The following is a 22961-nucleotide window of genomic DNA, read 5'->3' as shown; positions in this document are numbered from 1 at the left end:
CCTCCCCCACCTCAGCGGGGCCGGCAGGCTGTGAGTGCTGCACAGAGCGATTCTACTGGCTAGTTGAGCCCGTGCCCTCTCCCCCAGTTCCCAGTACCTGCAAGGGGAGGGGGGGGAGGAAAGGGGGCGGCTCCTACTGCAGCCTGCCCATAGTGTGAGCACAGGGCCAGGCTCAGAGCCACAATACATTTATTCTGACGTTCTTTCCCTGAAGATTTGTTTGTTTCTCTGCAGTGTGCTTGTGTTAGGCTTGATATTATATTATCTTAAAAGTTGAACTAAGAAATCACTCAAACATATTCTTATGGTCCTGTCCTTTTGGGGCTATGAGTTTCTGCCATCACCCATAAAATGATTATATGTGAGGGCCCTTTTAGTGATTTCCTAGCAATTCTGCCGTGGGAAAAGCAGAAATTAATTGCAAAATTGATTGAAACTGAATGATGAGTGAGCATGATAACATCTGTATGATATCAAAATCTTTTTGGAACAGCACTCCAAAACCCAAGATATTCACTTTACAATGATCGTAAACAGAAAATGACAAATCCTCAAATGTATCATCAGGATGGTTGTTTATTGTTTCACCTTCCTTTGAATGATTTTAATGGAAATAAAGTGGTGGCAAAAACAAAACGCTTACAATAATAGTCCCTAAATTCTTCTAGAGGTATCTCTTTATGTCAAGGCATTTTCAAGCACAAATGCCCCAACATATGTGGGTGTGTCTAAGTGAAAACTCATAATTGAGGAGCGTAATGGGCAGAGAGGTTTGCACGAGAAACATCCGGTGCACTAATGAAATACAATAACTCACTTCCCCCACTTCAGCCAAGCCCTCCCGCTCAGAGCTTTTATAGCTGGTGATGGCATGTTTGTTCCAGCCCTCTCTCCAATAGCACCTAACTACTAGCATTTCGCTTTGAGTGGCTGTATATGTGTTTGTTGTGCACTTTGCTGCACACACATTGTGTGCTTCAGTATATTTTGTTAGAGCTTGCTGATTTCGATGCTTGACAAATAAACTGTGTAGGTGAGTCACCTCCGCCTGAAGGCCTTCCCTCCACGGTGCTCGTTGTGGAATTTACAACTTTGTAAGGGTGACACCACGCCTCTTCATCTCTTAAGGTTGTTTTTCCACATTTGGTGTCACGTGTGCGCTGGATATTTGTGGTGTGTTCTTGCATGTGTGAGTGTATCCAGCGTGTCCAGCGAATGGCATGGTTTTGAAATGCCTTGCCTGTTGGAAGACCACATGTGTAACGGAGCAGCTGCCTTCCTGACTTTGTTTTGGGTGTGATGCAATTTTGTTTCTCATAGCTTGAACAATGAATACATATTTGTGACAAATTACTTGGAGCTTTTTGAATGATTGGTTGAGAGAGAGGTAGGAAAAGAAGGAAGCAAGCAGAAAGGGAACGGGATCCTTCACGGAGACCTGTGGGAAGAGCCAGTATCCTGCGTGAGTCAATAATATTGACTGGCGATCCAAGAGGCCAGTGTGTTATGTAATCTACAACCTTGTGTGTACGAGTGTGTTTCACCTCAAGGAGTGTTGAGCTGTGGATGACAAGTAAGCCGCAGATAGCTTTAAAGGTATTCTAAAGGTTCTTGCAGGTATTTGTCAAAGGATCTAGTTATGTGACAAAGGACTCAAGTGTTTTCAATAATTGTCTTCCGTTGTCATTTTGCCGTTTTTGGTGACTGCAAACGGGAAATAACAGTTAAGATATGAATGATTCGTAAATGGTCCAGCCTCAGTTGTTTTATGTTTTGTATGTCTTATGTGTGGTTTTGTTGTCATTTTATTGTGTTGGGTAAATTATGATAATTTAGTTTTTAGTCAGGGTCTCAGGAATAGTAAACATTTCCAAGGCAACAACATAGATCCTAATAAATGACAGGTGGACACTTGCAGCTGCATGTCGTTTTTCCCCCCCTGATGTTTTCACATTTACAATGAAACTTTTTAACATTATTATATATAATTATATATATTTATATTTATTTTTACTATATTTTGTTCATTGTGATTTTGGTTGTAATGTGTGGTATTTGATGGGAAAATTACAACAGGAAAGTGATTAATTCCTGCAGAGCTATTTATAAGTTGTATAAATGGTAAAGAAGAAACCGATATTGGGGAGTGTAGAGTATTTTTGAACATCCAAAAAAACAAAAGGGCTCAACTATACTTACTACTAACTAAATGATGAATGATCGTCAGTATTAGAGCTCTCAGAAATGTTTTTTAAACTGTTGCTTGAGGGGGCTAAGGAGGCAGGTTGTTGGTTTAGAAGACAACAAGCGTATTCAAGAGAAATGGTCTTGCGTCTTAAAAAATCTTTTTTTTTTTTTTAACTATCTGGGTTTCAACACAGAAACATTGTACCACTGATTCTGCAGCTGGAGATGAGGAGCTAATTTTGTATCTAATCATTTAACATTAGATATTACAGTAGTCACAGTATTATCAGGATGGGTGATACGGTGTGAGATGCAGTCCAAATCATTCTAAAAAGAGTGCCAGGTGGTTTATATAGTAAATCCGTTTGTAGTTCATTGAGATGGTTTTGAAACAGGAGCGTATCTTGTTTAGCGTGAGCGTTAGTGGTCAGGCATGTTTCTTAAATTTAAATGTCAATGTAAAGTGCATTGCAAATTAAATATATTATTATTATGATTATTATGTTTCTCATCAAACACTTATATCCATATGTGCTGAATAATCAGTGCAGCTTTGGTAGACTTCAACCAAACATTTGAGGGTCTTGTTGAGGCTGCAGTTTTTAATAATAGACCCATCTGTATAGCTTCCAGAGTATGTATCAGTTTGAACAAGAAAACCTTTTGTTACTCAAAAATATTTGTGGCCTGTGCGTGTGACTGTCTGGGGAAACAATAGTGATGACCATACATATTTTGTTGTTTAAGACTTTGTTACTGTCCCCTCCTGAACAATAGCTACCAGGCCTATAAATGCCAAAATAAGAAGTATGCAAGTCACTGTTTTCACATCAGGAACAGCCCCCCTATAGCTGTACAAATGTATAGTTCATTAAACCACTCGTCATGAAATTGTCAATACTGGAACAGCTAAATCTGATGATCTGAGCGCTGCTAATCTCAGTCCTGTAGAGACTACCGCCCAATCGCTCACAGGAATCCTACCTTCCCCTGCACTGTCAATCTGCCTGTCCCTCAACCCCCCAACTGCCTCAGCCCTGTGTCCATCATCGTGTTCTCCACCTTCCTCCTCCACTCCAGCCCTGCTGCATTCCTTGCTTTTGTGTGACCCGTCCCCTTGGAATTTGGGAGATGTTGATGGGGGTGGGAGGTGACAGGACAGGAGAGAAGAGGAGGGCATTGATTGACAGTGCGGTGGACTGTAGTGGAGGACAGGGCCCAGCAGAAAGAGCGATGGCAAGAAAAGGACAAGAAGTAGAAGAAAAGGATCCAAGAGGAGCTTAAGGAGGAGGCAGGGAGGAGGAGGGAGTCAGATAAAGGGGGAGGGTGTGTGTGTGTGTGTGTGTGTCTGTGTCATTAGATTATACTACTCCCGAGGGAACTGCCATTATTGATGGATTGATTGCCGGCCCCTCCCCATCCCACTCAGGTCTCCTGCTATTGGAGGCCATTGATCTAGTGTCTCTTTGGGATATGATGGCCAGTGCATATTTAATTAGCCCTTCATTACAACCAATCAGCATTCGGACAAGGGTTTAAAGGAGGCTTAGATTTTAGCAACAAAGGTTAAATGATAATTTTCCTTCTCATCCCAAGGGAGAGGGATTTTTTTTTTTTTATCAACGACGATCAGTTCTGCTTTTACTTAATCCATCATTACCATCATTGTACATAAAAAAACATTTTGAAAAAATGTTTAATCCTACATCTCAACAACTATGATATTGCCGGTAACTTAGTTACAGTAATAAATGGTTTGGAAAATGTGAAATGGGAGTAACATCCCGATATGGCCCTCATTCGCAGATGATTCTACTGAAAGAGTGTTGATCTAGTTTTGGTGGCCTTTAGTCATTCTGTTCATCTTCTGCCTCAGAAGCTCCCCCGGGAGTCGAGGCACATGTGAGCCTTCTTGGTATTGCATACATATTGATGACTTTTGTTTCATTCATGGTCTTTTCTCATTAATTAGCTCTGTTTGAGAGAGAAAGAGGAGGAAAGGGTGACACATAACTTTGTAATTAATGTGCTCATCCTGCATTCTCATTTCAACGTCAGCCTCTGATATCAGTAAAACACATCAGCAGTCACGGAGCTTAAAGAAATGGGCATCATGTAATTTAATTATACTTACACAAAGGATTGTCAAGAGATAAAGAGAGGAATTTATACAGTTGGTCGGCTGCAGATGTATTGAACTTCTCAACTGATCAAAAATGAGTTCCTCGATTTCTGAGTACAGCTTGGTTTGGCTTTGGACATTTGACTTTGTCCACATAACTAATTTGTCCATCTATATCTGTGTTTTCTCAGGTATTCCTGTTCTTCTGTGAAAGCTGCTCAGTACCTATCTGCAGGGAGTGCAGCGTGGGCCGTCACATTGGCCACACCTTCGTTTATCTACAAGACGCCGTACAGGACTGCAGGGCCATCACCATCCAGCTGTTGGCAGATGCACAGCAGGGACGACAGGCTGTGCAGGTGAGACAGGAACCTAGACAGACATTCACAGGGAGTTAAAAGAAAAAATAACCTGAAATCTTGAACCAGGGCAGCAGTATTGAGTTAGAAATTACTCCTGCACAATGTCAAACTCATTCCTGCATTTTGTCTAAATGCAAAATGTTTAAAATTGTGAGAATCCAGCAAATAATCAATTGAAGTGAACATGGCCAGATGTTCCCTTAAATACATTTAAAGACAAAGGTCCTTTAACACTCAGATGGGTCAAACTGATTGAAGACTTAACTAAACAAAGCAAAGAGCTCTTGCACATTTCTCCAAGGTCTGACAAAAAGACTATCCTTATGAAGGTTAAACCCACAAATCCCAATCATACATCATTCAGAGAGATGGAGGAGAAGCTGAGGAGAGCAGCTGTGTCTCTCTAGCACTGAGAGGCCGACTATTAGAGATGATCAGCTTGAAGCTGTTTGAGAGTGACCAGTCCTGGGCTGCTGGGAAGCCTGGGGTTAGAGGTGTCCAGCTGGCCCTGAAAGGGGATGGGTTGCACGGGGTGAGGTCTGCCGGGGGCAGGGCTGAAGGTCAGAGGGGAGGAGGAGTGGTGAGTAGGATGGGGGATGGTATAGGAGGTATTTAAAGGATTTCAGAGAAAGGAAAACTCCCCTTCTCTTTTAAAGAAGTGGAACACTTTGCCTTACCCATTCAGTCACCCTTTCACTACCTCCCTTATTACTCTCACTCCCACACAAACACAACGCCTCTGTTCATTTACTTAATTGAAGATTGGGTGGCAGACCCCACTTAGATTTCAACCAATACAGTTAAACATGCAAAGTTAAATGGTGAGAGGTTTTACTAACAGTCAGTGTTATTGGCCTTTTTTGCAGGGTTGCATTTGCTGTCACTGATCTAACACTGATCAGTCAGCAAGTTTTCAATTGCTCTAAAACAATTAATTTATTAGTATATACACATAACACCTAATTCCCATGGTTGGGAAGTGTTTGATTGTATTGATTCAAATTTTGCGGAAATAAGACAGTTCCAGTTCTTGATTCTCAGTTTTGATGCCAGTAGTGTTAAAAGGGAGGGAAACGTTTGAATGTTTCAATACAAAAATGTCCATATTCTGTTATTGTAATAATAAAGTAAATTCAAATACCCTAACCCTATTTTTAACTGAAGCCTGATACCTGAAGCTATGCACTGCTTAACAAAGGTTCCTTTAAGTAGCAAGCTGTACTAAAACAAGAGAAACAAAGCAGTAGTGTGCAGTAAGAGTTGCATATTTACTGTAAGTGGAGTCTTCACTCCATTTATCTATGACTGAAAACCTGAACAGGACTACAGCCGGCCTGCTGTTCCACTTTGCCTCTTTTAGCAAACAGCAGCTGTAATTAGGCCTCATTGTAGCTAGACTCACCCACTAATGTTAAACTAATTATACATACTGAATCACACCCGTATGCTAGGACACTGTGTTCACATTAGCCGTCATGCTTGCATCTAAAAAAACACGCTGTTGCGTTTATGCGTGATGTGGACATGCCCTGGAATATATGAAGCCTACGTTTGCAGTTATAAAGGTTTAATTTGTTTGGGAACCAAAAGCAGAACCAAAATTTTTTAAGCCAATTCCTGAGTCTTTTCTAATTTGCCAACAACTTTGATAGGCAATTCCTTAAATTTTTTATTTCATTAAAGAACTAGCCACAATTGTATCTCTGTGAGGCTATGAATTGTGCTCTATATGAATTTTAGCACCTAAATTACAACAATACTAACATGCTGATGTGTAACAGGAAATGTTTACCATGTTCACCATCTTAGCTTCTAACATAAGTGCTAAACAAAGTACACATAAGAGATCGCTATAGATGCTACGTCCATACTGAGGTGGAAATGACTAGACGTGTCACCAAATTTCTTAGCAGTCCATCTAATTGTTTAAACGTTTCACCTAAAACACAAAAATCAACCTCATGGCGGTGCTAGAGACGAAGTCAGGGGCATCACCAGGTCAAGTCATGTCAGGGAACCACGTACGTCTGCACAAAAATGAATGATGATAAATCTAAAATTTGAAAGTTGTTAATGTTTCCAGTCAGACCAAAGTGATGGATCAACTAACAGACCGACAGTTCCATTACCATTGCTGTAGTTTGGCTAAAATTGCTCTATACACTAGTTTCAGCTTCTGTACTGTGAGGGTTTCATGCCTCTTTCAAAATGATGTTATTGTACAGTCAATACCTTTTTGAGTTTAATCCTGTCGTTTGGCCAAAACAAGCAATTTGAAGATGTCGCCCTCAGCACACACACACACACACACACTTTTTATCGACTGTCACCTCCTATGCAGGAAAGGAAAAAGACTGATGCATTTATCAAAAAATCCCAAAATGGAATTGCTCTATAAAAGATAGTCTAGTCTTCCTGTTAAAAGGGGTAATGGGTAACCAACATTAGTGCTGTCCAGCATGCCTGGAAGGTGGGGCAGTGTTATAACCTTGGTAAAGACTCCCAAAAAATGAAACACTAGCTGTTCCACTCAGATCATGTGACATTGGCATTCAGTATCTCCTCAGCAGAGCTTGACCTTTGAGTGACTGCCTCACACCTAATGCATGCATACTTGTGTCACTCTGGGTGTTCTACAAATTCCAAGATATCACAACAAGGATCTGCACAGTTAAATGCCACTTCAGACCACATGTAGTTTAAAAGTTACTGGCTGGGAGTCACACTAACAACCTCAATAATTCATTTGGCGAAATGAACCAGGATCTGTGCAGCTGAGTCAGAAGAAGCACCGCCTACCATCTGGCAATACGTTGTGGTGTTTGCTGGGTCCATTTTGTCCCAGGTCACCATGGGAGTAAATGCTGACGCCAGATAATTCGTAAACACACACACACACACACACACCACACGCTCCTGTCCCCCGAGGTAGGAAATTTCCGCCCACTCCACACCTATTATCTTAGCTGACCTCTGACCCTGGACTTGTGACCTCCTGGTTGGCCAGAGCTCTTTCACGCTGCGGGTTGATTGGTCAGTTTGACGCTCTTTGTGCTCCAAGCTGTGCTCTTCTGGGAATGGTGATGGAAAAACTGAAAGAGAGAGAAGATGGAGACAAAAAGAGGGAGATTACGAGACCAAGTATGAAAAATAGTAAATGAAGAATGAAATTGAGAAACTAATTTGTGTCCTTTTCCCTCAATCCAGCTCAGAAGAAAAAGAAAAAGGGGGGAAAATAAAGAGGGAAAATTAGCATTTTATATGAACACGGGGACAACTGGAGAAAGGCGGTGGCTTAATATTTCACCCTGCCTCCTTCCTCACTCTCTTCCTCCCCCGATTCTTTTAGGATCCCTGCTGTTCTCTCTATGGGGGCCTGATTTAGTTGACCCTGTAGCTGCCCACCTCAAATGGCCAAGGGAAAAAGAAAAGGACCCTGCTGCCAGGCTTTGTTCTTGCAGGGATGTAGTGGGGGTAGAACGTTATGTATCCTGAGACAAGGGTTGCAGATCACGACCTGTAGAGGTTTAGGTGACCTCTGATCTCTGCGGCCAATATCACAAAGAGAGCCTTATCCAACCTCCCCTTCGTCCCTGTGAGGTCCGGTTCACCCTAAGACCTCCAAGAAAACGCCAGAGGAAAAGAGAGATAAATACGGGGTGGGGACGAAAAGGAAAAAGTGCATTTAACTCAAATTGTGGGTTGTAAAAGCTCAAAGGTTGAGGGTTTACAATGTACAGTTGCATTTTTAGTGTGAGTAATAATCAAGGTAATGAAGAAACTCCTTTTATTGTGCTGAAGCCCTGATTATGTAATTTCATGCAGTGTCATGAAAGGCACACAGTACAAAGAGAAGCCTCTTTGAAACGTCTACAATTTGGTACCAAAACAATAGTTTTCAATACTGTCAAGCCCTTTTATCCCAAGGCCAAACATGCCAAATTGCTTGGTGTATAACAAAAAAGCACTATAAGCACAATAAAATAAAAATAAGATATCTGACCAAGCATAAGAATGGGAATAGACCTGCAGCATTTTATCAACTAGTTGTCAACTATTAAATTAATCCCCAAATATTTAGAAAATTGATTTCTTGGTTTCTTAAAATTTTTTAGAAGTCAGTGGTAGAGTGGGCCTCCCATGTACAGAGGCTTTGTCCTCGCTGCAGTGGCCCCGGGTTCGAGTCCTGGCCTGGGGCCCTTTGTTGCATGTCACCCCCCCCCCTCATCCTGTTTCCTGTCATATCTCAATCTGTCCTGTCCACAAAGCCATGTAAAGGCCAAAACATAAATAAAACTTACTGATTGTAGCATCTTTAATGTGAATGAATAATTTCAAAACATTTGATTTATTTATTGTTATTTATTTTTATTATTTAAATTGTTATATATTATCATTTATTATTTTTACTTATTTTTCACCATTGTCGATTTTTTTTTTTTAGGCCAAATAATAAAAATAATAAAATAATAGACAGTGTAAGTTGAGGGCTGCAACTTATGATTATTTTCATTGACAATTCATCTAACTTTTAGTACTTTTTAACACTCAGTTCTTAAGGGACTCCTCATAAGGCCTAAATAAGGACTACATTTTTAAAGTTTTCATGATGCCGACCTTGAATACCAGGAGTGAACAGTGGTTCTGTCCAGCAGGAAGTTGCGTCATGTTGTGTAGTGTGAAGTGACTTCCTATTCCTGACCCCATGTTTCCTTTTCCCCTCGAGAGAAGCCACCAAACGTGAGAAAAGAATAGGTCATAGAACAGATTGCAGGTGTTGGTCCATTCATTTGTCAGGAAGATGGCACCTACTGTGTCCTCTCTTTTTAATGCTTCCTGATCCTCTGCATCCTGTTTCTGTGGGTCATCTGTATCCCATCTGAGTAATAAAACCGAGCAGGTGGTGGTGTGTTTGAGACAGTCCGATCTGGTACTTGCGTCAGCTGACTATCAAATAAGCTGACAGGGTGTTAAACCACAACAGTGTGATGACATCATTGTGTTTTCCTTCCTCAGCTAAGCATGGAGAAGGTGCAGGCCATGGCAGAACAGGTGGAGATCAAAGCCAAGGTGGTGCAGACTGAAGTGAAGGCCCTGGTCCTCAGACACAAGAAAGCGCTGGACGAGAGAGAGTGTGAACTACTGTGGAAGGTGAGCTGAATCTTTCATGTTCATTAGCTAATGAAACATCCTGCTGGTACCATGTTGTGGTTGTGGCACGCAATGATTAATCCGTGTCTGTAAAATCCATTACTGCCTGTGAGAGTCGCATCAAACAAGCAAATAGTAATAGTACAAATAAAATAGCAACAATAATTTTAAGATAACTTATGGTAGACAGAGTGACGCTGTATCTGCAGGGAGAAGAATAATGTATGAGGCCAGCAGAGAATATACTGTCTCATCAAGATTCATTCATTAAACTTGTTAGATAAAATCAAACGGTTGGAACGGAGCCTACGCTTGATGAACACTCTGTCAAAGCCTCCCAGGTTTAGGGTTACCCAGAGAACAAGTGGGGTGCTGGGGGAAAGAAAGACCTCCTTCCCAGAGGCCCCCTTACCCCTGGCTCAGCCATGCTTCAAAATAACTATGGGTAATAAATAACCACATAAAAGGAGACTGTACTAAATGCAAGCTCTGTGTCTCCATGTACCAGTCTGGTGTCTAACAGCACATACACTCACACATTCAAACACCAAATCTTTCGTTATATCAATTACGATTGAAACTAGATTTTATGTTTCATGTGTATTTGTGTATTTATGTACATCTGCAAATATGTAGCTTTTAGCCTGAAAGAACATAAACCATCATTTAACCAAACACCCACTAGTCTTCTAAACTCTTATTACTCCTCCCAGAGCAAAGGCTCAGTGACATCATAAAAACTGAGCTGTGTCTTACTCCCTCAGATCTTACAGCTCTCGGTGTGTGTGTGTGTGTGTGTGTGTGTGTGTGTGTGGGGTGGGGGGTCAAAGTGTCACAGAGAGGGTTTTCACTTACCCATGTTCTGCCTTTAATCCTTTTTGCACTACCAGACTCACTTTTTATCCCTTAAGTCCTTACAGGCAACTATAGCACGCCTACGCACGTTGACTCTGTCTTTCCCTGTTTTTATGCTTTTGGTTTTTCAGTCCGCCGTCTTTAGGAACATAATGTTCATGTAACAGTCCAAATCTTGCGAACTTTTACTCAGGAACACCTGAATGCATTTATTACATTTAGTGCAACATCTGCTTGGACTTGAGGATGAACAGATTGGTATGTGGTTACCTTACAAAACACACTTTTGGCCATACTTGAGGAAAATGTATGCGCTAATTGAGATAAAACTACACACAAATGTGTAATAGGATAAAATGACGGTGTGACCAAAAGGTCACAGGTCAACTTCACTGTGACATCATAATGTTCTGCAGAAACACTTTGCTGGCCATTATTCAATGCTATGAACAGAAAGGGAGATGGGACCTTATTTCACATTTGGTGGGAACCTGGATTGGTGACACTAATCGTGGATGGTGATTGTAGGGATCAGCTGTGCTGCTGGGTTGAAACATGTATGTTTGACAATTTGTAACTCCCTTGCATCGACATCCATATTTGAAGCATTGCAGACCACCACACGCTCACTGGTTTTGCTGTTATTGAGCTTCAGGTGATTGTCAATAAAGTGATAACTTCCATTTTGCCAAAAAATGCACTACATACAGACATGGATGTAAAATGCAACTTGACTGGTTAGCAGAGCATCAATTGATGATTTGCATCTTGTATGAAGTATGTAATTGTTTGGTCATGAAAGAGTTTTGCAAAGCCTATTTGTCTGCCAAATACGAGGAGTGGTGTTGAGGCTTTTAGAAATATCAGTGAAAGCAGATGAAGGCTACATGTGAAGTAGGGTGGTGCTGGTGGATCGTCCGTTTACAGATCTGATGTTTGTCCATTTAAACCACAATTTTGCCTGTAAAGGAAGTCTCAGTTTGTTGTAAAGTGAAAAGGACGACTTATCTATATCTGTTGATTTACATGGCACCTCTTGCACCAGCGCAGCTCCTGTGCTCGCCTCAGCTCAGGTCCCTACACTTGCAAGTTGAGCTGAACAAGCTCTGAATCATACACGATATAGGAAACCACACAAGCGTCTCCTGTACTTTGAGCCTGTGCTGAAAGTGGTGTTGGGAAAAATGTAACTAAATCTCAAAAGGTGCTTCATAGTGACTCAGCACTGTGTCACTGAAGAAGACTTAGTCAAGGCTGTGAGATAACCACCAAAATAGCTTGATGTGACTCACAGGTGAAATGTGACTTGAAATCTACTGGTGGGAGTCTCGGTGTGTCTTCTATATGTTATTGCACGAATATGTTGTACTTGCGCTCATAAATGATGTTAAACTAGATGTGTGTCTATCAGAGGCCTGACTGGAGTCTCTGTCCTCAGTGACTATAAAGTGTAACTCTAGTCTCACAGATGCAAATTGCAGTTCCATTTATGCCAACGATTAACAAAGGACCCCTCTCTTGTGGAGTCTTTGTTTCTTTCGGCCCTTCCTCAGTATCAGAAGTCCTTCTAACCGTAGAGGCAGTCAGGCTATTGTGTTGTCTTCTTTTTGTTAGGTGGCGGTAAGTAAGAGCCCAGTCCCTGCTTCTCAGGTTCTAGCACCCTCTTTAATGCTTTATTCTCACTCTATGTACTGTAACTTTATCTGGCTTCTCACTGTAACAGAAATCTGTTGTGGGTAAGTGGTGGTCAGACTTTTTTATGATAAGTTAACACTTAAGTACTGTTTTTTATACAAAAAAAATCCCTCCAAGTTTAGTTAGCATCTGTTTGAAGAGTCTACTTTGTGTCCAGTTTTAGTCATTGTTATGTAATTGTCTTCTCTTCTATTGTTCAGGCAAGAGGAAAGAAACTAAGAGCAGTAGCTTGCAGCCAGTTAGGGTTGAATTTCTGCTGAAAGAAAATACCTTTGAATGCAAATGTCAACCCTGTTTTTCAGTTTGAAAACAATAAAGATAATATCCATTTTGTCTTAATGACATGCAAGGAGTCCTTACGACTTGATTCACAAGTGTATGTGAGCAAATAGAAGTTTGTGTTTTCAGTACAAATCAATTACATCTTGTCAGTCGGCTACAATTTGATTTTCACCACAGTTATCAGTGATGTTTTATTTTCCCTCAACGTCAGATACATTTGAAAAAAACAGTCAGTGTATCCTACCTCTACTACTTCTCGTCTCTTCTTTTTACCTACATTGAATCTGACTTGTTAGTTTGACACACTGATGCACAATCAAAATGATATGCAGGCAAGAAGCTGCGGTTCACCCTTATGTTCTTATTCTCTGTCCTGAATGACTGACAGACTTTGCATGGTCAGCACATTGCTGCCATCCTGTGGGCAGATGTACGTGTAACACCCTTTGGTATGGAGCTACTTAAAGACTGACGGTGTTTTAACTCCTCAATCAATTTTTCTTGTAAAATTTATGGAAATTAGTGGTTGCAAGTGAGGCTAACCACAACTAGAAAAAAACAAAGTAATCATCAGTGCTGAGGACTTGTTTTTGTAACCTTGTATTGTTTTGCTATTGAACTTGATTTCTCTGTGTTAAGTATTCATGATCATTTTAGGTGTGTCACCAGAGGAACAAGAAAAAACAAAACTAATTACAAAAATGTGTACATGTAATGCAAACATTAAACATCATATTTTAAAACATAAGACATAATGATTCTATGGGCCAGCCAAGTGCCCCTGTCATGTGTTATTCAATAGAATCACATTTAGTGATAGTAAACATGAAGGCTGACGTTTTCACAGTAAGATAGCCATCTGAAAAATGTCAGGGTTTCATTCTGTCACTGTATATTGTTATAAAGTCATTATTATTGTTATTATTATTTGTTACAATGAACTTTTGAAAGGATGAAAACAGAAGTGTTTTTTGTTGAACAGACACCTTGTTATAATTGTACTAAATATTATTGCCTGACAGACAAGAAACTCGATATAAACTTGAAAAACTACAATTCTGGGCCATTGATAACAAATGTACACCTAACGACAATCGTCCATTTTTACACCATGGTATACCATGAAAACTGTGTAATGCTGCAAACTTAGTGAGCATTGTGTTCTCTGGTTTCAGGTGGAGAAGATCCGTCAGGTGAAGGCAAAGTCTCTGTACCTGCAGGTGGAGAAGCTGCACCAGAGTCTGACCAAGTTGGACAGCACCATTGCTGCTGTCAGCCAGGTGCTGGACGAGGGCCGCCACCTCGACGTGCTGCTGGCCAGGGAGCGAATGCTCACCCAGATCCATGAACTCAAGGCTCTGAGGGGTTTGCTGCAACCACAAGAGGATGACCGCTTCATGTTCACTCCTCCTGACCAGGTAGGCACTGACACCCTGCAGGTCACGGATCCTTACAAGGGGTCAGGGAGTTTAGGATTTTAAATGTATAGCTACTTTGTAATGCAATGATGTAATAATAGAAGTTGCAGAAAAAATGCTTCAAAGAATTTAAGTGTATCTGACATGTTTCCCACAGGCTCTGTATGTAGCCATCCAGGCCATGGGTCTCATCAGCAGCGGAGCTTTTGCTCCAGTCACCAAAGCTCATGGCGAGGGTCTAAAAAGTGCGCTTCGTGGCAAGCCCGCCTCCTTCACTGTGATTGGATACGACCACGACGGTGAGCCACGTCTCTCTGGTGGGGACGCGGTGACGGCCATCATCATGTCAGGTACAGATGGCAACCTGTCTGCAGCGGAGGTAACAGACCACCAGAATGGCTCGTACACCGTCACCTACCTGCCCAAATGTGAGGGGGAGCACCTGGTGTCGGTGTTGGTGTGTAACCAGCACATCCAAGGCAGCCCCTACAAGGTGATCGTGAAGTCAGGGCGGAGCTATGGCTCCCTGGGCTCCCAAGTCTCATCCTTCGGGTGCGAAGGGGAGGGAGATGGACAGCTGTGTCGTCCATGGGGCATCAGCGTGGACAAGGAGGGATACGTGGTGGTGGCTGATCGCAGCAACAACCGCATACAGGTAGACCTTCATTTTCTTTCTCGTCCTCCTGTGTAGCTGCCAAGGGTCAAACATGATGTGTGTTTACAGCACTTAAGGAAATAATGAAAAATCAAACCATTAAGCAAATGCAAAGAAAGGGCTCTCAGTTAGAGGTCGACCAATCGGTTTGGCTGATCCCTCTCCCTCTTAATTAATAGTAAAGAAATTGGCACAGACAGGAAACAGCTGTACGTTAACGTTAGATATGCAGCAGCCATACATGCATGGCAGACTTTAATTAATGTCATATTTTTCAATGTAGATTTAGAGATTAACGTTAAATAAGAGGTATTTTTATACATGAATCAATTCTCCACTCCATGAAATACCTTCAACGTATTACTTTGGTGAGAGGGTTAGAAAATATTAAAGTTAAATCTTTGTGGCCCTGTTGTAACGTTAAACATTGGAACAGCTGATTTTACCGGAGGCTGAGAACAGTGGCATTCAAGTCATATTTAGACCTCTCGCACCTTGACCAGTTTTCAGTTTATTCTCCCCACAAGTTATCTAGCCTCAAATATAAAATGCAGCACCATCACCTTGTCTTGTATCGGGACAGGGCACTGAAGGCAGCCAGGAAAAGAAACCATTCTGTTAGCATTACATTACAAAATACTGTATTTACCAGTCTGGTGCTCCCTCTTCCAAATAATCCAGCCATGAAACTATTTATCCATCCATCTATGAATTTATAATCGCACACTTTAGAATCCTCCTTACCCCAAGAATATGCACCAGGGTAAGACTTGGTTTGTAAGAGTGGCATTTAACAATGTAATGGGACACACAACAGAAGTAATCCTGGCCAGTTCAGCCACAGATCAGCTCATCGGCCACTGTAAATAGAACAGATTCCAACCATGTGGTCCACTAAATTACACATTTACAGATCTTGTGTCTTGATATCAAACAGACAGCTACTGCTAGCTTCTCAACTCAAATGAAAGACTGTCCTGCACATATCTAAACTGGATGGGAGAGAGAGAGAGAGGGCCCTAATGTTCAGTTTAACTGTTCTAATGAAGTTCAACAGTTCTGATAAAGTAAATACCAAAAACATATAAAAATAGATTAAAAAAACATTTAAAATATGAATATTGATGACTATAAAACCTACCACTGGTCAGTTTTTACTCTCAGTAAGTCGTTCAGTCATTCTCGATTAAATTGCATTGAAAGTGGGTCATTGGATTGGATCTACTCAGCAGTAAATGTGAACTGCACACTGTTGATGCATTTGCAAACTTTGTGAGACTTTGTGAGTTGAAAAGTGCCCGAAACGTATTTCCTCCTACGTCGCTCCTCCTGCACACAGACTCCCTCAGTTGCATACACCACAGTCAAGCCGGGAACATTTTGTACTAAGGAATCAATGTAAATAAATAAGTATTACCTAGAAATTGCACTGCATTTAATAGAATGAATGGCATAAAAACACAATGCCAGTAGGGCCATAACTTCCGACTGCTCACTCTGTGGGCTTGGGTGGTTCTCACATATATCATTTGCTTTGCTGGGTGAAGACATTAGCAAGAATAGAACCGGGTTTGCCTTTAGCGCGCTGTTTAATGTGAGAGCTTTGCAGTAGAGTTGGTACAATGTTGTAACATTAAAGTAGAAAAAATGAGATATGTTTTGTTCTTTCCCTCTCCAGATATTCAAGCCTTGCGGTGCTTTCCACCATAAGTTTGGCTCTCTGGGTTCCCGGCCTGGTCAGTTTGATCGTCCAGCGGGGGTTGCATGTGACAGTCAGAGACGAATCATTGTGGCCGATAAGGACAATCACCGTGTGCAGGTAAGAACACCCATTAAGACATGAAGCCACACATCTCTACTTACCATTTTTTACATGATTGCTTAAAGTTCAAAACTCGCAGGAAGGCTGCGCAACAAATAATGTAAAAGTAAGTTAAAAAGAAACATGTTTACTTATAAAAACCTGTGAACTCACTTAGACATATGTAAACACATCTCTCCACATGCTTATTCTCTGTGCTGCAGATGTAAACATGTTGGATCCTGAGACATTTGCTCTGTCTGACAGGTGTTTACTTTTGAGGGCCAGTTCCTGCTGAAGTTTGGGGAAAAGGGTACCAAGAATGGGCAGTTCAACTATCCCTGGGATGTGGCTGTCAACTCTGAGGGTAAGATCCTGGTCTCAGACACCAGGAACCACCGCGTGCAGCTCTTCGCCCCTGACGGCTCATTCCTCAACAAGTATGGCTTTGAAGGGGCCCTGTGGAAACACTTTGACTCTCCCAGAGGAGTGGCCTTTAACCACGAAGACCACCTGGTGGTGACCGACTTCAACAACCACCGGCTCTTGGTCATCCGGCCAGACTGCCAGTCTGCTCGCTTTCTGGGCTCCGAGGGCACTGGGAACGGGCAGTTTCTGCGGCCCCAGGGTGTCGCCGTGGACCAGGAGAACCGCATCATCGTGGCGGACTCCCGCAACCACAGAGTCCAAGTGTTTGAGCCCAACGGAAACTTCTTATGCAAATTTGGCACACAGGGGAGTGGCTTCGGACAGATGGATCGCCCCTCTGGCGTGGCTGTGACGCCTGACGGAGTCATTGTGGTTGTTGACTTTGGAAATAATCGCATCCTCAAGTTCTAAGAAAAAAGTTTATTTTTGCATTCTCTCTCTCCGTTAGTCCTTTTGCATTTTTTTTCAATGAAGGAAATGGAGGAGAGAATGAATCAACAGACACAACAGGAGGGGAGCTCAGAGAGGATTGAGAGCATGTTGAAGTGAAGGGAAATTAAAACTGTAAATTTTTATTATTATTGTTATTTTTTGTTTATTATTGATATTCTCCCAATCAGATATCTGTGGTATGTATGACAAAGGGGACCTCTACAAATTGATAATCAGTAGAAAAAGAGCCATACTTCCCTTCCTCAGTCTCAGCTGCTCTGAATTCTCTCTGTAAACTCTCCTTAAGTATCCATCTCAGGGAATTTCTCACTTTTCTTGAAATCTTGTACCCTCTGCTCCACACCTACCTCATTTAGCTCTTTATGAATGTACTCATAGTCACTGAGCAGAGGTTTTAGTCCGTGAAGTTTTACAAAGAAGAAAAGTCTACCTCTATACCTTGTTATTTAAGAGAGACAAAAAAGAATAGACTGTTCAGTTGATATTTGCACAGGATTAATGGAATTCTTGCTGTGCATTTTTGAAATATGAGTTAAAGTGAACCTCCTGAATGTTGTTGCTGAGACAATACTCAGACCGCTGTAGAGGCTGCATGATTTATTCTCATTAGAGGGTGTCGCTCGGAGACGAAGCTAGCATACAGCAGTGTCCTTTTCATGTTTTTAGGCTACTTAGATGTTTTGCGTATGCTTTGGCGCTTGTCTCTGTGTGGCTTTGTGGAGTTTGTAGTGTCCTGATAGCCTAAGAAGAGTGCGCGAAGTGATGCCAAACTTAACAGAATCAAAATTAGCTCAGGTCATAATAGGACCAATGAAAATGAGCTGTACTTTTCAGGATCTCCCTCTAGCTTTACTAGCTAATTCTGATTTGATGAATTTATTCAAAAGTAAACATATAAAGTCGAGGACACGATCTCTGAAATTATCCCTGACATGATCCCCAAACTAAGCCCTGTAATAAAGTAAATCTAAAGTGTTTGATCAGCCATACCCCCCTGCCCTCAATCATGTCCCATAAAACTGGATGATGTAATGTGTCTGATGAAATAAGACGACCTGCGTCGTTACTATCCAGACAGATGCATGAACAACTAAATTGCAAAGATTAGTAAGCAAGGAGACCAGCTTCTCCTTCAAAAGGGAGGACCCACCAAAGGATTTTGGAGATGTATTTTCCGAGATCTGGATCTATTAGTGATTTTACCAGAGAGATTTAATCATGTAACTGAATGACACCTTTTTTGTGAGGCATGCTGTGTGACAAAAGCCTCACGGGTATACTCCTAATTTGGGTGTCCAGAGGACATAAATGGCATCAAATGAAAGGCCATACATTTTACAATCCTTTGGATTTAGATTGTGGTTGAAAGCCACCTCCCTTTGCCCCTGGGGCGTAGGATTTAGTCCAGTCCATTTAGAGGGCAAGATCACAAAGCCCGGCCCTATTTATTGATCCTTGGAGTTGAGGAGACCTCTCCAAATCGAGTGCTAGTAGACCGATTCCTCTAAAGATGGAGGTCTATAGACCGACTGCTGGAGTCAACCAAAGTTAGAATTTCTGCACAATGGCCAACCTTCAGATTTGGCAATTAAAGAAACTAAAAATCCCCTTTAAAAACCTTTTCTTGATTAATCATTGTTGCCGGGAAGTCTACAGTTGATTAAACTCATGGAGTTGAGTTCATAGCACTGTCCATGTTAGGCTCAGAAGATAAAGTGTGCTTGGGAGGCAGTTTATTGTGCATGAGTACTTCCACATCCTGCTAACACCAAGGCCCTTGTTGTGTCAGGCAGGTTTTAAAAGAAGATCCTATTCATCTTTCTGCAGAGATATGTTCATGTAGAGAACAGAAGATATCTACACCAAAGAGAACCCCCTTTCCCCTTTGCATTTATCACCTCAGCCCATTAAATGATGCCCCAGCTGTATCATTAGTAGACAGCCCATAGGCTCCAAGTAGCATCTCAGATTAGCCTTTGTATCCCAATGTAATTACCGTAGAAACTAAGTCATACTAACACTTTGTGGGGTTTTGAATCTCCTTGACCTTTGTTGAATCCGTGTCCCAGAGTAGGCACTAGACAGCTAAGGTTTGGTTAGCCACTTCCTTAGCCTAGCAAAGAATCTTGGGACCTGTGGAAAGATTCTCCGACTGACCCTCACCTCTGAGGAGAGGGTCAGTCTGCACATGATCAGGATATACATCATCATATCTAAGACATCCTGTACCTCAATCGTTTACCTCTTCTTTTTTTTTCGTAATCCTCATCTCCTGAATACCTCAAATATGTCACTCTATGCTACTGTGCATTTAAACATTCAAATACCTCAACATGTTACTTGTTCTGAATACCTCATTTTTACTCTTTTATTTAAGCATACCTTGTCAGATATTTATGCATTACAAATATACCTCATTCTTTGAGTCGTCTTGTGTTACAGTACAGTACATGTCTCATAGCTCTAGGACCAAAGATCATGGTACTGTTTTGAGTGGAAATTTGTATTATGGTCATCGCTCCATCTTCCAACCCTCTACTATCAGTTCTGTCGTCTATGCCTTTTTACTACCAGGAAACCAAATATGTCAGATAAAAGCATTGTGCCAAAATGATCTGTGAGCGTTCTGTGCCAAACAGGGTTGGCATTTGGACCACGCTGTTTTACATGACAAATGTCACTGGACCATTATATCATTGGTTACAAATGTTGAATCAGAGCAACTGAGAATAAATCCTCTCTGTCTGCTTGGATGCACTTAAGAGGGCTGGGCCCTATTTATCTTTACCTCATGATGATGATGATGATGAACATTCAGATTCCACTTGTACTTTGTAACTGTGCGCAAAGGGGTGGGGGAAAGAGGATGTGGCCTCTTTTAAAGAGTTAGAAAAACCGCCTTTGAACGCACAACAATGACCTCACAAGAAGATTTCAGCACAATTTTCCAAGGTATCTAAGTGGATTTTTAGGATGCTTAGGTTGGTTGTGGAGGACCTTGAGATGAGTCTACAGCCAACCATTCTGATAGTGGTTTAAACAAAAACGTCAGAGGATCAAGCCTAACACGTTACAGCAGCTGGTTCATTATTGAAGTGGAGCTGTTAGCCAGTTTGATTCAACACACCCTGCTGCTTTGATCCCAACACCTAGTTTCACCAATAAGATTGTTTTTTTTTTTTTTTGCTTTTCAGTATTAGTCTATTTCTTTTTTTTTAATTATTAAGATTGGAGAATTCTGTCTTTAAGATCCTTAGGTCTTCGCTCTTAAAGAGGAAAAACGTGTTTTAAACCTTTATTTGTTCTTCATTTTGTTGCATGCTTTAAAAAATCCTCATATTATAAAGACGTCTCTCAGATAGGTGTTGCAAAACAAGACGGGGTGGGTAGCTGACTATTGGTTTTTACCAAAATATATACCCAAAGATGTGTATGTTTGTGTTAGGATTGCGTTGGATGGAATTAACTTTTGACCTTTGCGATTGTATTTCCTGTTCTCAAGAGGCTCGGCAGAGCACAACCTGTTCAGCCGGCCATACCTCGATTCCTGAGAAACAACAGAGGCAGAGTTTTATGATGCTCAAATGCTCCCTCTTATATGCAGAATATGGGTAGACATATTAACATATTGTCCTTTCACACTCGGGCCCTGTAACTGCTGAGTATAGATTTACACACAACGATGAATCCATAAGGCAGCCATTTTGTGTGTGACCTAATGGGAACTCCCTCACTGTCATGTGAGGAGCAGCTATGTTTCTTCAGCACAAACTAGCAATCGGCTCCCTTCTTTCGCTACATAAGAATCCAGGAAGTGCCAGTGATGGCAGCCGTCATGTGATTGGTTGACTGCACTCCTGCTCGGCTGTTGGATTTTTCTTTTTCCTTTTCCTTTTTTTTTTTTTTTAAATAGCCCCCTGATGTTTATGTCCACCAACTTATTTCTGGCCTCTCACAGCTTTAAGAGAGAAAAAGCAAAGCTGCACCAGGTGACGTGTGCAAGGTCATAGACCTCCTTTTAATGATTGTATACTCGAATGAAAAAAAAGAAAGTGAAAAAAAAAGGTTGGAAAATTTAGAAAGGAAAAAAAATAAAACTCAGGTAGTTCTCAGCAGCCCTGCCCTGCAGGTGTCTCATTGAAACGTGTCCCGTAGTGATGATGTAGTGACTTTCCCCCCTGTTATGACTTCTCAGTACTAGTCTGATTCTTTTGTGTGTCCATTTCAATATTATAAAACAAATTATTTCTAAATCTGAAACAATAAGGCTTTTGATTAGTTTCCCCTGATTAATCTTTTTTTTGTTTGTTTTGCCAATTTTTGTTTCCTTTCACAAAAGAAAGTACAAATACTTCTCACCACTCGATGCTCATTGGCCCTTTTAGAATGTATTTTGTGAAGAAAAGGGTTACATGGGATCTTGTTGAGGCTCGCTCGCTACAACCAGCTGCTGGTGGCACAAAAGGACAAAGGAGACCGCAGAAAATATCGGGCGCTGAATGTTCCACACCAGCAATACTCAGAGTATTTGGTGGAATCATGTGGTTGTAGTGGAACATGAGGCACCTTGTTCGCTTTAGAACCAGCTTTAACATCAGATGGGGGTTGTGTGTCAGCTCATTTTGTCCAAACTCTTGTTTCCATGGCGTTCTGTCCTCCCAGCAGCCGGTTGCGCGCAGAGCGGGTATCGTGTTTGTGCGCTGCATCCATGTTGTCTAAGCAGAAATCCACTGAATGTATCCTCCTAACAGTCCACGAGGCGGGGCGAGCCAGCGTGGCCAGCTGAGTTTAGATGGGTGCTGCTAGCGCTTCCTCAGCCACGTCACAGTGTGTGTGTGTGTGTTTATCAGTCATACCTTGTGTGTGTGTGTGTGTGTGTCTGTCTGTCTGTCTGTCTGTCTGTCTGTTTGTTTGCCAGCACACCTTCCCTCCCTCTTAACACACACTCACACATCGTGCTGAGTTAAAGTGCAGATGTCAGGTCTTCAGTCTAAATAAGGCACAGGAGACTATAATATATTGGCCACCTGCTGCTCTCTCTGTACTCTGTGGACTTTAAACATTTCCTATGCAGTTTTTTGTTTGCTTTTTTTTGGTTTACACTTAAATAAATAAAGTTGTATTTCTTTGACTTCAAAACGCGTGACTCTCTCTTTGTTGTAAAACTGCAGAAACACTCCGATCCGTTTATTATAATGACGGCTTCACTCGGATGACTTCAGACTGGACATCACTCACTGAGGTTTGTTGAACTGCAAGTGATATATATGTACACACACACACACGATGTAGCCACAAAATTACACACATTTCAAGCTAGTCATATTTGCATATTTATTCCACGTGTTCACAGAACTGGCTTTCTTCATGACACTCCTTTCCTCATGTAGAGAGGACCTGAGGCGACGCGCCGCCTTTTCCCTTTCCGTTGGTTCACATAGTAAACGACACCTGCTCCAGACACGAGAACAAACACACCCTGCGTTAACATCCGAGTGAGTCTGAAAGCGGTTTGGACAGTAACTGGTTTCGCTGGAGGAAAGAAGAGGAA

General features: G+C 41.6%; 1 protein-coding gene across 1 annotated transcript in view; it reads left to right on the top strand.

Moving 5' to 3' along the window:
- Positions 1 to 22549, top strand: part of trim71 (tripartite motif containing 71, E3 ubiquitin protein ligase) — a 34711-nt gene extending 12162 nt beyond the window's left edge. Inside the window, exons 2-7 of the mRNA XM_030412761.1 lie at positions 4501 to 4668; positions 9688 to 9822; positions 13830 to 14072; positions 14230 to 14727; positions 16406 to 16546; positions 16796 to 22549. Coding sequence (XP_030268621.1) covers positions 4501 to 4668; positions 9688 to 9822; positions 13830 to 14072; positions 14230 to 14727; positions 16406 to 16546; positions 16796 to 17368 — 1758 coding nt within the window. The 3' untranslated portion in view covers positions 17369 to 22549. The remainder of the gene's footprint in view (positions 1 to 4500; positions 4669 to 9687; positions 9823 to 13829; positions 14073 to 14229; positions 14728 to 16405; positions 16547 to 16795) is intronic.
- Positions 22550 to 22961: the final 412 nt, after the last annotated feature.

Source organism: Sparus aurata, chromosome 3 (assembly GCF_900880675.1).
Source record: "Sparus aurata chromosome 3, fSpaAur1.1, whole genome shotgun sequence".
Classification (NCBI taxonomy): domain Eukaryota; kingdom Metazoa; phylum Chordata; class Actinopteri; order Spariformes; family Sparidae; genus Sparus; species Sparus aurata.
Note: the sequence above shows the minus strand (reverse complement) of the source record. Positions and strands in the feature narration are given on the sequence as shown.